Here is a 15,884-nt window from a genome sequence, read left to right on the forward strand (position 1 = left end):
ATGGGCTGTGAAATTCAGTTTCCTTACGCACAAGTAAAGCTTTGTTTCACATGCAGCAAAACACTAATCAGAGACTCAATTTATTCTCTTTTATTTTCACGACATTATAAGGCCATATTATTTGCATAGACTTCTACACACAATTATGTGCCTGTGAAATTAAACTGCTTTTTTTAAACTTCAACATGGCAATGTGAAAATTTTTGAAATCTTAGTTGGGTTTTTTAACATTTTGCTACCAGTCTCAAAAATTTGTTAACATATGCTGCCATTTGGAATTCACATTAACAGACCATACAACACACTTCATTTAAAAAAAGTTTTTGCAATGTGCTCTTAATAAAAAGTGCTTTGATATTCCTGAAAACAGTGACCTGGATAAAAAGGATAATAAGAGTGAAAACTGGCTAAAAAAGCACAAATTACATCTGTAATGCCACAGACACAAATTTGTGGACAGCTGCTGTCTGCCAAGACCAGCTCTTAGTTGTACGCTGTCAGGTCTTGGCAAACCATTTAACAGTTTAATATCCACAACCGTGGACTTGCAATGAATTTGTTATTTTATTTCCTTTTTTTTTGGGGGGGGAGGGGGGGGCAGAAGTCCTAGACCTTCTTTTCTCATACTTAAAACTAAAAAATAAAAAAACCACAACAGACGATAAAGCTTTTGTATGTTAACATGAGAGTTTGCATAGTCTGCTCTTTTTCTTGATGATGTTAAACCAGAAATGAATTTGTGGTTTGGACTCATTCCAAAATTTGTGCGAGCAATCCAGAGATATGCCCATGGTAAAGGAAAAACAAAACTTCTAGCAATTTGCATATTGCTGCAGGCTAAAATCTACCTAGAATCACATGCGATGATGTCCCTGAGCTAAACTGATTATGGTCAAAAGCTGCTTCTTATGAGTGGGAGTACTTAATGGAGCACTTGTCCAGATAAGAGTGAAACTTAAGAAAAAAATTATAGATTAAAAAAAAATCAGATCAAAACACCTCTCCACAGCTAATATTGGTGTCTGAGAACAAACTAGCAGCTGACCATTCTCACAAGATTAAATGTGCCATACATGCACATAATGTAGAGTTGCAGACACGCAAACACACTGCCCCTGTCCCCACAACATTTACTAAACTTTCTGATTACATTAACAGATCAGAACTTCTTTGACAGTAGTGGTCACCTGTTAACAGCAAATTTGAAACTTTCAAAATGGAATGGCTCCTTAGTGACTGAGTGATTAACAATCAGACCTGAATCCTGCTCTGCTGAGCAGCTACTTCTAACAAAATAATGTGCACTTGTCATTCACAAGTGACTATGACACAAGCTGAAATCAACCTGTCACGCACTTATCCTGAAAAGGAAATGACTGACAAATGAGTGATTATCCTTTGACATCAATAATCACTGTCACCCTTCCACCACTGACGCTTTGGCACGTCTATGCCTGGATTTAATATGCTGTCATAAATCTTGATCTTATCAGGAAGCAGCATCTGATTGAGATGCTTTCCATTCTCAGACTTGCATAAGAGGAAGAATTGGTGTTTTATGCCGAGCCAGCAATGGCAAAGCAGCCAGCCCTGTAAGCAGATGCCACAAGCAAAGAACAGCATGCTCAAGAACGATCTCAGACTTGCAGGCAGGACCAAATGTTTTCAAGTCTAGTGATGAAGTCAGCCAGCTGCTTTAGTCCTTCACCAAGCGTCACTCTAGATAAAAGAAATTCAAGGCAAAAATGTAAGTTTTAAGTCTATATGCCAAAGCAGAGGCTTAACTTCTGAAGAAACTGAGCACCTAGCTACTAAAGATGGAAGATCAAAAATGACACACCAACCCAAAAGTGATTTTGTGAAAATCTGACTTGTAGAAAATGATGCTATAAAACCAAGAACTGTCTCTTATTTTGTATAGTCCTCAGTTGTGTGAAAATACAGTAGCTCTCTCTGGTTCCCTTCTCTTTCCCCCATGCATATACATACACACTTTATCTTTAAATTAAACTAAACTATCCTTCTCCTACACTGGTTGAGTCTGTTTGAAAAAAAAAATGAAAGAATTAATGTTGGATTAGTGCTTTCCCTGCTTACCTGTTTTTCCCTTGTGACATAAGGGCAATCATCTGGCTGGCTGAGATATCAGCAATATATGGAGCAGGAATTTTGGCTTGAGCAAAAAACTTGTTCAGGGAGGTGCAAAACTGATGAAATTCAAGTGTATGGTTTTCAAGACTGACGGGTGAGAATGTAAGACATCTGAAAGGTAAATGCTGTCAATCAATCTAAAAAAAAATTTAAGCTGAAGCTTACAAAATTTCAAAAACTCTTAAAAAAAAAACTTGGTCAAAGGCTTAACATCAGAAGCTAGAAATATGGTAACAATAAAATAACTAAGGTTCTTTTGTTTCCTCTGCAACTCCACTAAGCTGTTTGGGAAGATCTACTTGTACTGATCTTTGATTAGGATACCAAAGCACATCTATGTATCCTATGTCTAAATATTATACATGCCAGTTATTCTAATGTTCCCTTCTAGTTCTCACAAAACAATTGAAGAATATTCAATCTGTGTTAAAGCCCCAAACTTATAGTGGGAAAGAATGGTTCAACCTGAGCAAGGAAAAGCAAGGAGCACATGCAGTGCTGGTGACTCTAGAGGTCATTCCTTACTAATTATTTCTATCTGGTCCAACATGTACTGTCATCACCCATGCCTCTGATTCTAATAATAGACACATTTGCTTCATTTAGAACTTAGATTTTCTGAACGTCAATTTTTTTGTCACAACTTGTTTTAGCAATAAGTCATAAAGATGACTAAAGCGCGGGCCCCTTCGAGACCGCCCCAACCCCCTAACGCCGCCTGGATCGAATCCAAAGTACATTATATTTTAGGGGACGGCAGTGAAGGTTCTTTAATGAACCTAAAAGATATCTAAATAAAAATATTCTATCATACTTAATATTAACAACCCTCACTGATCAAACTGTGAATACAGCTGCTTCAAAAGAGGGATGAAATTCAAGATGGTTTCTCTAAAAGCAGTCTTTTCCTCTGGAGTGAGCTGCCCTTTAACTTTCTCCTCAGCCATGGAACTGAAACAAACAGGTCACTATTGATTTAATCAATTTTGTTGATAAACCAAGCTTGGTCTTGATATTGTATACACACAATATAGTATCTTCTAGGATTCTATTTTGAGATAATTTTTCTCACATGATTTTTATGGCCATATGCTGTCATAAATCCCCCACCAGTTGGTGAAACTTAAAGTGGTGTGGTGGCTTGCGCGCCTTGTCAATCCACAGAACTATATCGGCAGGAGCCTTGTGCTCCTGACAGGTCTAACCAAGCTGAACAGGTCTGTCAGGAGAGAGGCCAGACTAAAATGCTGCACACTGGCCCTCCAGGTTGGGGGTTTTGCTTTGGGCCAACAACCCACTCATGTAAAAAAACAAAAAAGGTGTTACAGAAACTGCAATAGTATCACAGCAAGGGCCTGGTCAGAAAGATTCCTCTCTAAAAGAGCTTATGACGTGTGCTGGTGAAAGCCTTAGGGAAGCCAGCTTGCCGGCTCCTCTTTTGACAACCAAGGCAAAAGTCAAGATAGAGACCTGGAACATCAGAATCCTCTATGAAAGTGGCAAGCGAAATGAGAAAATACAACATCAGGGTTCTTGGGTTATGCGAAACCAGATGGAATGGAAGTGACCAGACTAACATCAGGAGAAACCATTATTTACTCTGGCCACAGAGTGATGTCACCAGAGGCAACAAAAGGCGCTGATGGCCTGGGAACCAGTCTTGCCACAGCTCACATCAGCAACCACTTGAACCTGGTTGAAAGATCATTGCACTAAGGTATGATCCTAAATGTGTTATAAAACTTCAATAACAATCTTCATTGCTTTCCTAATCAAGTTATCCAGGTTCAAAGTATCTAGTATGTACCTGCATCATTGTCATTAAGTTAGATATACACCAAAGTTACAAAGTTAAAATTGGTTGGTGGGTGGCAAAGTGACAAAGCTCGTCACCATGGCTGTGGTAATCAGGTGTCTCAGGTTTGCAGGCTGACAAACCTTTGTTTAGCCTCACAGACCTAACCAAAGATGATCTTTCTCTAGAGTACTCCAACTTTCTATTTCTTGTGGATGTGCATACATGAATCATAGTGACTTATGGTGCGTTGATGTCTGCTTCACTGTTAATGCTCATACATCTTTATGTTTATGTAAAGCACTTTAAGCCTACCTTTAGCGGTGATAAAAAATGATCTGTAAATAAACTATTAATATCTTTAAAATGAGACAAAAGCTGAAGACGACTCACCAACCATTGTTAATGGTGCTCCACACTGCCTCAAACCTGTCCATGGCTGTCTTAGCAGCATTAGCTTTTTCCTCCAAAACCTGATGGCAGGAAAATGTTTCACCCATTATTTCGATCAAAAGTATTTTCCTATACACCACACAATCAAAATGAATGTTTCACACTGTGGGTCTGTATCGTTTCTTGAACCAATGGTGTCTTGCGTCTGACCTCTTGTGTGCGTCATTTGTCTGGCGTCATTTGAAACAGAAAAGACGTCATAACAAAGCAGTTTCGTTATGCCCGCGTGAGTTGCGAAGAAACAATGTTCTTCTTCAGCCGTCTTCTTCAGTGACATTCCACTTAACTTTTACTTCTGCGACTTCTATTCAGCTGCAAATATCTTTATCTGCGGGGGTTCGTCGTGCCGTTACTTGTTTGTAATACGTCATGGTCATGTACCTAGGATATATTGCATATTGGGTAACTCGTCCGGGATTTGAATAGTGTTGTGTTTAGCTGGTTAATTAGCTACTTGCGGGAAGCTCGATCATAGAAGTTGATTAAGTAACGCGAAGTGTAAGTACCGTTAGGGCCAACGATAATAGTGTTAGCATAGTCATTTTTACCACGAACTTGTATTACTGGACTACTGCCAGACGATATTTTTTTCCAGTTAATTACTAAAACGAGGACATGCTTGTACAGAGCTTCCGGTTTATTCACATTTCAGATTAACAACTAAAACGAGGCAGTTGTGTACAAAGTGGCAACAGTAAAAACGATAATAGTGGTTCCAGTGATATTGAGGGTGCAATATCTTTCCACAGTTAGGACAGTGTCGGAAAAGAGGAATAAAGCTTGCATTGGGAACAGTAAAGCTAGAGGGTGTCATCACGGACCTATAAGTTCGTGGTGTCATGATCTTCACTAAGAAAACACGAGCACGGGAGCTCTGAAAATAGTGGCAACATCATCAAATTGCAGAGTTGGAAATGGTAATAGTAGCTAGACAGATGAGGGCGACGTTGAGAAATTGACCAGCGGAGGTGATGAGGTAGATTACATAAACTCTAGGTGGGTTGATAACGTGGGCAATACGTTTATAAAAATACAGTCTGAAGGTTCCACCAGAATGCGGCAGGGACCAGTACGTGGACGTACTAAGACCAGTCAGTGACGTGTTACATCTGTGGCAGTGAAGGTCACATGTCAGCGGGATGGGGGTGAAGCGCGGACACTCGTAATGGAGGAAAATCAACAAGTAGCATCCCCTATTATTTGCTACAGATGTAACAGCGCAGGACATGTCTCTAGACTCTGCCCTAAAAAGGCAGACAAACTGAAAACACCTCTTGGTGTGAAGTGCTACGTACAGTTGCAGGAAAGGACACTTCTCACGTCGTTGTCCCCATGGCAACGAGTGGCGTGGATTTGTAACCGCTGACAGAACTATAGGAGTAGGCAAGGCGGCGGCAGAATGCATCAGAGACTATAGCGGGCTAGATGCAAGCGATGAGTCTGCGACTGTCGTGTGTATGTGGGGTAAGCGTAGGTTGGATCTATTACACACAATATTAAAGCATTTCAACACAGCTTAATGCCATTCACTGGCTGCCTATCTCTGACCACATCTTTACAAACTAGACTTTGCTGTCATCGATGCGTTCCTGATTACCTCCCTTCCTAATTCGGCCTCTTTCCTCCATCCTGTGTGCTTCGTTCGACAGTTGATACCCCCCACCCACCCAATACACACACACACTATATATCCCTGCACCCTACCAGTAGTAGTAGTAGGAACTGGCTACCAATTGCCTAGGCCTCAGACTATTTAAGGTCCCCTCTTAAAAATCACTTATATTGTCTGGGTCTGTATTTTCGACAGATGACACTCTATGTGATTATAACTATCAAAAGTAAGAGTGCACTGGTTCAATACCAGATTGGTGCAGCAAACTTCCCCTAAGTTGACCCAGCTGGCGAGAATGGGTACCTGACTCCATAGAGAGCTGGGAAATGAGGCAGTGAAGGAGAGGAGACGCGCAAAGACCTCAGGTAAAACTGGCCCCTTGAAAAGTAAGGTTTCTAACACCTCACCCTCCAACGACCTGAAAAGGTTAGGGGATGGCCTTTACCTTACCTTTACAAAATCTTCTAAACTTAACTTACGCATGGAGTAGTTTTGGAAGAAAGTAAAATCTCCTTTATTATTGATTCCTTTGTTTGTAAAATTCCTCTTCTTGTGTCATAACTAGGTCTCTCTCACTGTCATAATCTGGTAAATGAGACTGCAACATAATAATAATCAAAATACATGTTAATGTCACATTTCTTGTTATATTCTGATATTTGCTTGATAAATCTCAGGACCCTAGAGAAAATGTGTTCAAGTTATTGAATGCAATAACTGCATTACTGAATGGCTTTTGGAGTTACATGAGCAAATTACTGTGTCAGGGATGGTTGGTTTTAAGTGCACATCTTTACTCTTGAACAAGCATGACCAGCAGAAACCTTTTCGCAAAGTCCACGTCATTAGTAACAGCAATGCACTAAATGTAAAAGAACTCCATAAATTTTCTCCTAGTTTCTCATAAGATGTCTTGCAATGTAGTCAATTGTTTATACAACGATATGAAATGTATGTCATTTATTTGAGTAACATGCTTTTTATTTTAAAAAATCAAATAAATGTCACACGTTTACCATCAAAATGTCTTTCACAGAATTTTAAGGAATCCAGATCTGCTAAAAATAAGACACAGTTCCAGTTTAGCTCCGGTATACATGTCAATTATAATCCAATATCTGTTTCTTTTAACTCACTTAAGACATCACATTGTTTAGCCTGTCTTCATGGTGAAATGCCTTGATGGAGTAAAACCAACAACAATCAGAAATCAGATAAAGAAACAAAATTTTCAAAAGAATTATTAGCACCTGAAAGGTCAATGGTTAGTCCAATATCTACATTTAATCCAAAATTCCTACCTCAGAATTTTTTGCATGTTGTTCGGCATTGTCCAAGATAAATGCAGACTTGGGCACAGAAATTAGCTCACCTATATCAATTACTAGGATTACAAGGAAAGAAAGTCACAAAAACATTAATTTCACTACTTTATCCGTTCAGCAGGTAAAAAAATCTTGTTATTTTAATCAAAGAACCATTTTAATGTGAATGTACCATACCAAATATTTATCCTTTTAAAAATTAAGCTATGTGAAAAAACTGGACTGGGATTACATTAATGGCTATTTACAAAACTCCCCTGCAAATAACCTTAATATGTGATTCATAGAAATTCCAATGAAAAAAGTTAAATGTTAATTTGAATGAAACAAGGAATAATTATACATACACCACTTTCCTGAAAATAAATATGACTTTCACAGTTAAATCCTACAAATCATAATAACTAAAACACAAACCTCCATGAAAGTATAAATAATAAAAATTTATTAATGGTGATAGAGATTTAAGACACTGCTATACAACTGGTCTTAAAGAATGGTTACATGAAAATAAGGGAAAAGAACAAATTAAGTAGAAATTTTTTAAAAAGCATCTTTTATTTGAAATGTACGATAGCAAAGTCTCTGAATTTTCTTTAATATGCATAATTTAAAATATACAAGTGTGAGGTGTTCTGGAGTGTTCCAAGTTCCAACAGCACACATATGTATTAAAAAAAAAAACTAGAGACCTCAGGAAAAAAATTGTTTTACCCTTTACCCCTTTACAGTACATTTCTAATAAAAGAGTGTTTAAAAAACATTTTTACTTATTGAACATTCTAAACTTTTTAGTCTTTTTTATTTTTTGTTGCTGTTGATCTTTATTATGGCTTTCTTCCACTTCGCAAATACTTCTCAGCTTCTGTCTCCAATGATAATTTCTCCTGATGCTTTTGTTTCTTCCTTTGTAGGTATTTTTTTCTTTGCATTGCAGTTTCACCAATCTTTGTTCTCTTTCTCACTAGAGAAGCGAGTGTTGTCACAATGTGACATTTGCTAATCTTGCATCAAGCTACATGACTGACCGAGGCACAGCATTTTATTTCTCCATGCTTTCTGCATGCCAGGGTTTATTGGAGTTTTTTTTTTGTAGTGTGACATGCATACACATGCATGGTTCTGCATGGCAAGGTTTATTGATTTGTTGTTACTGTTGTTTTACTTTGTGACTTTATTCCCTTCTTATAAACCTGAATTTGGGAAGATAGCCTATAGTTTACTAGTCCCAAAGCAGCAGTTACCTATCTCCTTTAATTTAGCTTACAAAATTAACAAATGTTTTTATAATTATTTTACTACTATTGGAAATGATTTATTATTGTATTGTCACTGGAAATGAGTAAATGATGACAATATCAGATTGCTAGGAAGGTAAAAAATCGATTCCAAAATTCAACTGACCAGATAGATATGTGCATACATGGTGAATTAAATAAGTGTGTGAAAAAAAAATCAACAATTAAAAAATAGCAAATTAACAATTACCTTTAAATGCTTTGTTATCTTTAAGCTTGCAGTGAAGTGTCTGAAATGGGAAAGTGGAAAAATGCAATAAAGAATAAACGTATATACATCAAATTTGTACATCTTCTAGTATATATTAGATAAATTTAATCTTAATGTCAATATTCCCAGAACTTGCATTAACCACTAATCTGCTGGACAAATGTATGATCAGGCAATTAAAAAATTACCTTAACATTGGAACAATGCAGACCTATGACCATGGCTTTGTTCTGAAGATTTTTGTCCTCTGTCAGCAGCTGCACAGCTGACTGAGGATCTGGGATACAAAGATCATATAAACCCAAATACTGTAATTAAAATAGGCACCATATTTCACACTTTCTGTAAAAAAAAAAAAATACACACACATCCTACTAAATATTTAGCTGCTAGACTTTTTCAACAGAGGTGGTGGAAGAGTGGAATAGGTAATGTGAAATAACTTTTTTAGTTTTTAAAGTATATTATGATTTCATGTAAACTTACATTTCTGCTGATACTGAAGACAGCAGTTAATGATTCTGTCATCATTGTTTACCATCACAAATCCTGAACCCTGACACACCTGGTAAGCCTGGGAAATAAAAAACAAATTTACTGACAAAAGTCAAGCAGTTCTTTTTTTGCTTTTACCTCTCTAAAGCTGTCTGGAGAACACTGACTCCAGAAAATGCTGTTAAAAGGTCAGCTTTTCAAAATCTATGATTTACATTTCATCACTATTTTTTTAATATCACTTGTTTTGCATTTCAGAAATTATTTTGTTTGAAATATCACACAATCATTTGTCATGAAAACGATCCAAAATGGCACCCAAACAATTTTTACAGCTTATAACTTTATTTCTTTTGTGAGTAAACTCAAAGTTCTTTTTGAAACAGTTACCCCTATGGAAAGCTCTATATTTTAATATTGAAATAAGTAAAACTTAGTATTTTTTATGAACTTTTTTGAACAGTATGTTTACATTTTAAGAAAATTATTTAAAACATTTTAACTTCCGAACAAACTTTTAAAAATAAAGCCAACATTCAAATATTTAGACATAATATAAATATATAAAAAAAAGACTCAAGAAAATTGTCGAGGTACATCAATAATGATATCAAGTCATAACACTTTTTCAGCATTGATGAAAATTTATAAAATATTGTGAAACTTTTTAGACAAACAAATTTTTTTACTTACATCAGCAGGAGTTTGCCCTGTGACCCTCGGATGTGCAGAGATCAGACAAGAATGTAGATAGCGTACAGCTTCTCGAGCTTTAGCTTGAACTGATTCTCCCTGTTGTGGAAAAGCATGTGGCAATAATGTCATTAAGTATCAAAACTCTCTCCCAAAAGTGGGATACAAGGAGAGCAAACTAAAAACCTTAAAAATGTGCAAAAATTAAGTTTTTCGGGTGATTCCCTTTGCAAAATTAATAACATAATAAAGAGGTGCATTCTAAAACACAAAGAATATGATCACTCAAATGTCACAGAATAAGAATAAACTAGTTTAAAAAACAAAAGAAAACAATAAGACAGAAAAATCCTCTACTGAAACATGCACGTACCAATGCCATTTTGTACTTATTTTCCTTTAAGGAGTCGAGTTCTTGCAGCACCACCCAGGGTATGACCAGATGTTGCTGACCCCACTCTGTGGCAAAGAGATTATTTAAATCCATATTAACCATATATCTGAAAGTCCAAGCTGATTCTTAAAAAGTACTATGAAGAAGAAAGGAAGAATATATTTAAACTGTGATATAATAACAATTATATAAGTTGGAATTTATAAAGTGCAATATCTCAGCCAAAGGCAGACTCACTGCACTGAAAAAAAATCACAAAATAGTAATAAGAATGTAGAACAAGTTAACAAAAAAGTAACAAAGATGTAGAACAAAATCACAAAATAGTAACAAAGATGCATAACAAAGAACAATGCTAGGACTCCCTGCGTTCTGGCAGTAAGGGGCGATCATTGTAAAAAAAGGTAACACTAAAATCGGACTAAAATATAACCCTGCATTTCACAGATCTCTGATGACAATAAAATCTACTATAAAAATGGTAAAAATGAATTATGAAAATAACAATAAAAAAATTAAAGTAACACAGAAAGATATTTAACAAAGTTTAGAAGCCAGCTGACCCCAAAACAGAACTTGAACTATAAGAACCCAAATCATTCTAAAGACAAAAGTGAAAGTGTTGTGACCCAAGGAGGCTCTATATATTTCGCACAGGCTATGTAGAAAAACATTAATAATTCTAAATTAAATAACCCTTTGATTTACTGACCACCAAAGGATTAGAAAAACAAGGGGGATGGGATGTCTGTATATGTTCTTAGTTAACCAGAGCTAGTTCTCTTGCTGAGTAGTGTTATTTACCCTACTGATGCTTACCTTTAACTGTCAAGTCTCGCAAGTTTTTTACGAAACCAAGTGATTGAATGAGAACATTTGTGTCAATAATGATGAAAGTTGCCTGCAAAGAGACACTTTTTTCATTGAATAGCTTATTTTATATTTAATTGTGTTATAAATGGTCTAGACCTGGTAAAGTACACGGCATATTCAATGTGCAAATCAAAAAAAAAAAAGTTTTAGATTTATCAAATCAGAAGCTATAAGAATTTAAAAATGTTGGGAAAAGTAGAAGATAAGGCAAGTAAAGATGTGTAAGTACAATGAAATTTACTTGATGGTACTGACCCGATTGTCTGGATGAGGAGTCAAAGGTGAAGGTGTTTGGAGTGTGGAAGCTTTCTGAACAGTCTCTGTCAGCATGCCCATTACCTGCATAAAAACAATATTCACTTGGTGAAAAATGCCTCTGATGATGTAAATTGTTATCACCTTTGTAGTTTGTTTTACTATCAAGTCGCAATAAGCGTGACATGGTGTGAATGATGCCATAACAAAATACAAATAATATACATGAAATGAGATGCTGCTAGGCATTCTGGTCCTGCTGTCTTGTGGGTCATCTTGGGAGAGGTAGAGGAGTACACTCCTACAGAAAAGCAGGATGATAATGCCGCATCCAGACATGACCTTCCCTGATGAAGGCACCGGCCAGGACTCTGGTTCACTGGGTGGAACTTGCAATGATGGGGGACGCCACTCAGAGACCAGGACCTTGGGTTTGCCCCCAGGGAGGGCAGCTCGGTCAACAACATGGGCATGTACATGCAAAATCTTTTATTAACGGGTACTGCTTTCTTTCTTCTGCATTCCAGAGAACATCCCCGTCAGACCTCAAGCTTTTCTTTAGTTATCATTTTAAAAAGAGGTGCGTTCTTGACAGCAAAAAACACAAAGAATATGATCACTCAAATGTCACAGAATAAGAATAAGACTCATAAGAGTTGTGTTTAAAATATCAAACAGCATACCTGATTAACTGCTGGATTTAGCATCCGAATATGCTCCTGAATTTCTTGTATCTGATCGGAAAAAGTGGCATAAAATAAATACACAAAAAGGCCATCTCTGTATGCAACAAACCATCTTGTTTCTTTATATGTATTTCACATGTGGTTTGCAGATTACTTAAGGCATATATCTGTGAATAATTTACCACAGATGAGTTCTGATCTTTATCATTATTAATTTAGACAATAACTTTCAGGAACATTTTACTATGGAAAGTCCCTCTACATCTCATTCTTTGCTGTTCTGTTGTACATACTGCAATCTCAGAGGATACAGTCAAGTAATTAAACAACCACATGTGTAAGTGTGCATGATTTCATTCAATTCTACAATCCCCCCACACACACATACACACACACACTATGACCTATACATTTTTGTAAACTATAACTGAAATGTTGATACTGTACTTACGTCGAACATAACAACATCATTGTCATCTTCATCATACTCTACTTCCATGGCCAATGCAACAGGATATGATGGTTCTAACTCTGCAAAACAATAAATGAAAACACATACAGATTGCAAATAACTTTCTTACTGCCCATCTTTATCATAACTTTGCAATGAGATCATCAGTATATATCTTTAGGTGCATGTGTGAATATTTGCAGAAACATCTTTGGAAGCTGTAGGACCTGATTTTGTGAATCTAATATGATGTACATGTATTATCCCAAATAGATGCAAGTATTTTTTTCTCATGTTAGATCTGTCTTTTTTGACATTCACAATAGATTTTCAGTCTGCATGAGAAAATTACAAAGTTTGTTATTTACTTAGTAGGTCTTTGCCCCATTTCAATTGAGTAAAACAAAACAACAGAATGTAAGCATCTTAAGTTTTGCTGGACACACTGAATACTATATTAAAAAGCCAGCTGTCGATTTAAATTTTGAACCTTGAAAGCCTCACAGATCTACAGCGATAGATGGGGTCTTACTTTCACTAATTAATAACAAAGACAAATGAAAAGCTGATGGATAATGGACACATTTTTTTAAAGAAGATATAAGTCAGTATAATGTGGACAGAAAAACATAAAATGTGGTTCCAGTTGTATCATACCTGTGCCAGAAAGACATGATAAAGCAGTAACTAGGGTCAATAACAAAATGTGGCATGAAACATAAAATGCCAACACAACAAATTAAGCATTATGTTATGAACCCCTATGTATTTAACATTGTTTAGATATGTACACAAAGAGAGGTTTTATTCAAATGCTCAATGTAATAAATGATCTTAACTGAAGCTGTCCATTTCAATCTTGATGCAAATTATCAATAAACTTTTTATTTAAACAACCTTTAAAATTTTTTTACCATAATCTCTGGGAAGAAATATCTGAATCACCCAGGACTGATTTAAAAATATGTTTTGATATATGTAGCATATCTGAAATCTGGGTAAAGGTAGGAGTGGGAAATTAAAAAGTCTTTCTGACAATCTTCAGAGAAAGAATGGTGGATCATTACAAGCAGGGCTTGTACAGTTGTCTGGATGGAAGTGATCACTTCTCAAAATACCATTCATTCAAGTCTCTGTTGCAGCCAGAAAAATACTTGTCAGATAAAACTATAAATCATAACCAGTGCTGTGGGACACATTGCAATCTGGTTATAACTTAGAAGATAAATTACAAACTTAAGATGCTGGTGACCAAAACATTTTCAGCAGGATTCAGGAAACTCTTCTGAGAGGCATTTAAGTTTGTTTTGGTTTTTGGGGGTTTTTTTTGAGAGAGAGAGAGAAAAAATAATGGATGATGGATAGTTGATGACATGCCTTACATACCTGAAGTTGGAACACTAACTGCTGAACCTGAGAGCACATCAGCACCTTGTGTGACAGCTCTGCTAACAGCACTTAGATGTTCAGTCCTCAAATGTCTGTCAGAAGAGATCCCTGAAACTGTTTACCAATGAATCAGAACCATCAACTTTTATTTAATAATAATAATAATAATTAAAAAAATGCAAAATTTGTAAAGCCCATACTCATACTCCTATGGAGTATACTCTTAGCGCTTAAGAACAAGAAGGAAACATGGACAGCTAACAGCACTTTGGCATTTTCTGAATAATAGTGCACTATCACATCCAGGCTCACCTTTCTTTTGACTGTCAGCTGAACATTGCTGTATCTTGCTTTTTGGGCATACAGATTTCTTGGATTGTTTCCTTCTTTCTTTCTTTAAATGTTTGCTAGAATCACATACTTTATGTAAAGAATTCTCACATAGAGAGGAGTTTTGCTTTTTGAAGTTTGTGGAACAAATGCCTTCTAAAGACTGCTTATTACCAGATTTAGAAAGTTTTGATGCAACTTGTTTATCATCAGTTTCATTACAAGAGATATGAATCCCCTTTTTCTTTCTTTTTTTCCTCTTTTTATTGCTATTCAAATTATCATTTTTTAATTTACAGTCAGGATTCAATATCTTAAAAGATGTGTCTGAGAAGATCATTTTACTAGAAAGAGAAGAATCAACTGTCTTTCTAAAATCTGTTGCTACAGGAACAGCCAAATGTCCCAATTTATTCTGTTCTAAAGAACCCTCATCACCAGCTAATGTATGTGAAATATCTTCTTTTGCTACTCTTTCACATGTTCGATCTTTTTCTGTGTTGGTTAACTTGGGACACCCAGTAGACCACATTTGTGTCTTGTTTTGCTCTCTTGTACAATTTTCTAACAGAAGTTTGGAGCTTTTTTTAGCCATTTTTAGACGACCAACAACCGTACTGGTATGGGACTTAGAATCAGCAGCCAATAAAATATCTTTTTGTTGCTGTTTCTCGTTGCTATTCTGTCGTGTTCTTAAGTCTAAAACCTTGGTTTCGTGCTTTTCTGGTGTTCTCAGTTTCTTAGAACTGATTGGTTTTGACTTGTTTTTGCCTGTTGACACTGCTTTTTCATCTGAATCACTGCATGCTGCTCCTGGAAACGCCCAAGATGAAACCCCAGTGAGGGTATTAAAGTAATACACTCGATCAGGGTAAGTTTTTGACTTTTGCATTATCCACCCAGGTGGCAGCTCCAAGTGGTCTGAAACAGTCTCCATGTCTTGTGATTGATATACAATACTTACGCACGTTTCTACGAGCAATATAGTTCTTGTCTCAACTGTCTGTAGTAAATAACGATGCCTCTCATGCACTCTTCTATTTACTTTTCAGTACGGATGCCAAGTTCTTAATTTTCTCTTATTATTTCTGACAACATTATGGACTATAGGTTCTGACTTTTTAATTACACACAAATAAATAAAACTTTGTGGTTTCAGAGGGAACTTTCCACGCTTCGCAGAAAAAAAAAAAAAAACCCAACAAAACAAGCTAGAAATGAAACGAGCTGAAGCTAGCCGTTGTTCCGGTAGTGCACAATGTGTGAAGAATGAAACAATTTCACGTACACTGTACACTGAGAAGATTTAAAAAAAATATTTATTTTATTTCAAAGAAGTGCATTCTTTGTATTTATGCCATTTTCATATATACCAGACCGATAAAAGAAACAAAAATAGTGCTACGCACTGAGTTGACACGTAAGAATACAATACTCAAATGGCATATATGACGATTCTTGTTTGGCTGTATT

At 36.2% G+C, this 15,884-nt stretch overlaps 1 protein-coding gene across 1 annotated transcript; it reads right to left on the reverse strand.

The window, feature by feature from the left end:
* Positions 1–78: 78 nt before the first annotated feature.
* Positions 79–15,642, reverse strand: LOC112575111 (transcriptional protein SWT1-like). Its single transcript, XM_025256693.1, has 17 exons — positions 14,394–15,642; positions 14,079–14,195; positions 12,693–12,772; positions 12,239–12,289; positions 11,556–11,639; positions 11,247–11,328; positions 10,407–10,492; positions 10,034–10,132; positions 9,332–9,419; positions 9,034–9,122; positions 8,825–8,864; positions 7,313–7,395; positions 6,491–6,609; positions 4,340–4,419; positions 2,986–3,102; positions 2,098–2,262; positions 79–1,719 (listed from the first exon to the last, which is right to left on the reverse strand). The coding sequence occupies exons 1-13, from the start codon at positions 15,346–15,348 to the stop codon at positions 6,529–6,531; spliced, it is 1,935 nt and encodes a 644-aa protein (XP_025112478.1). The 5' UTR covers positions 15,349–15,642; the 3' UTR covers positions 79–1,719; positions 2,098–2,262; positions 2,986–3,102; positions 4,340–4,419; positions 6,491–6,528.
* Positions 15,643–15,884: the final 242 nt, after the last annotated feature.

The sequence above is a fragment of the Pomacea canaliculata genome, linkage group LG11 (assembly GCF_003073045.1).
Source record: "Pomacea canaliculata isolate SZHN2017 linkage group LG11, ASM307304v1, whole genome shotgun sequence".
NCBI classification, from domain to species: Eukaryota; Metazoa; Mollusca; class Gastropoda; order Architaenioglossa; family Ampullariidae; genus Pomacea; species Pomacea canaliculata.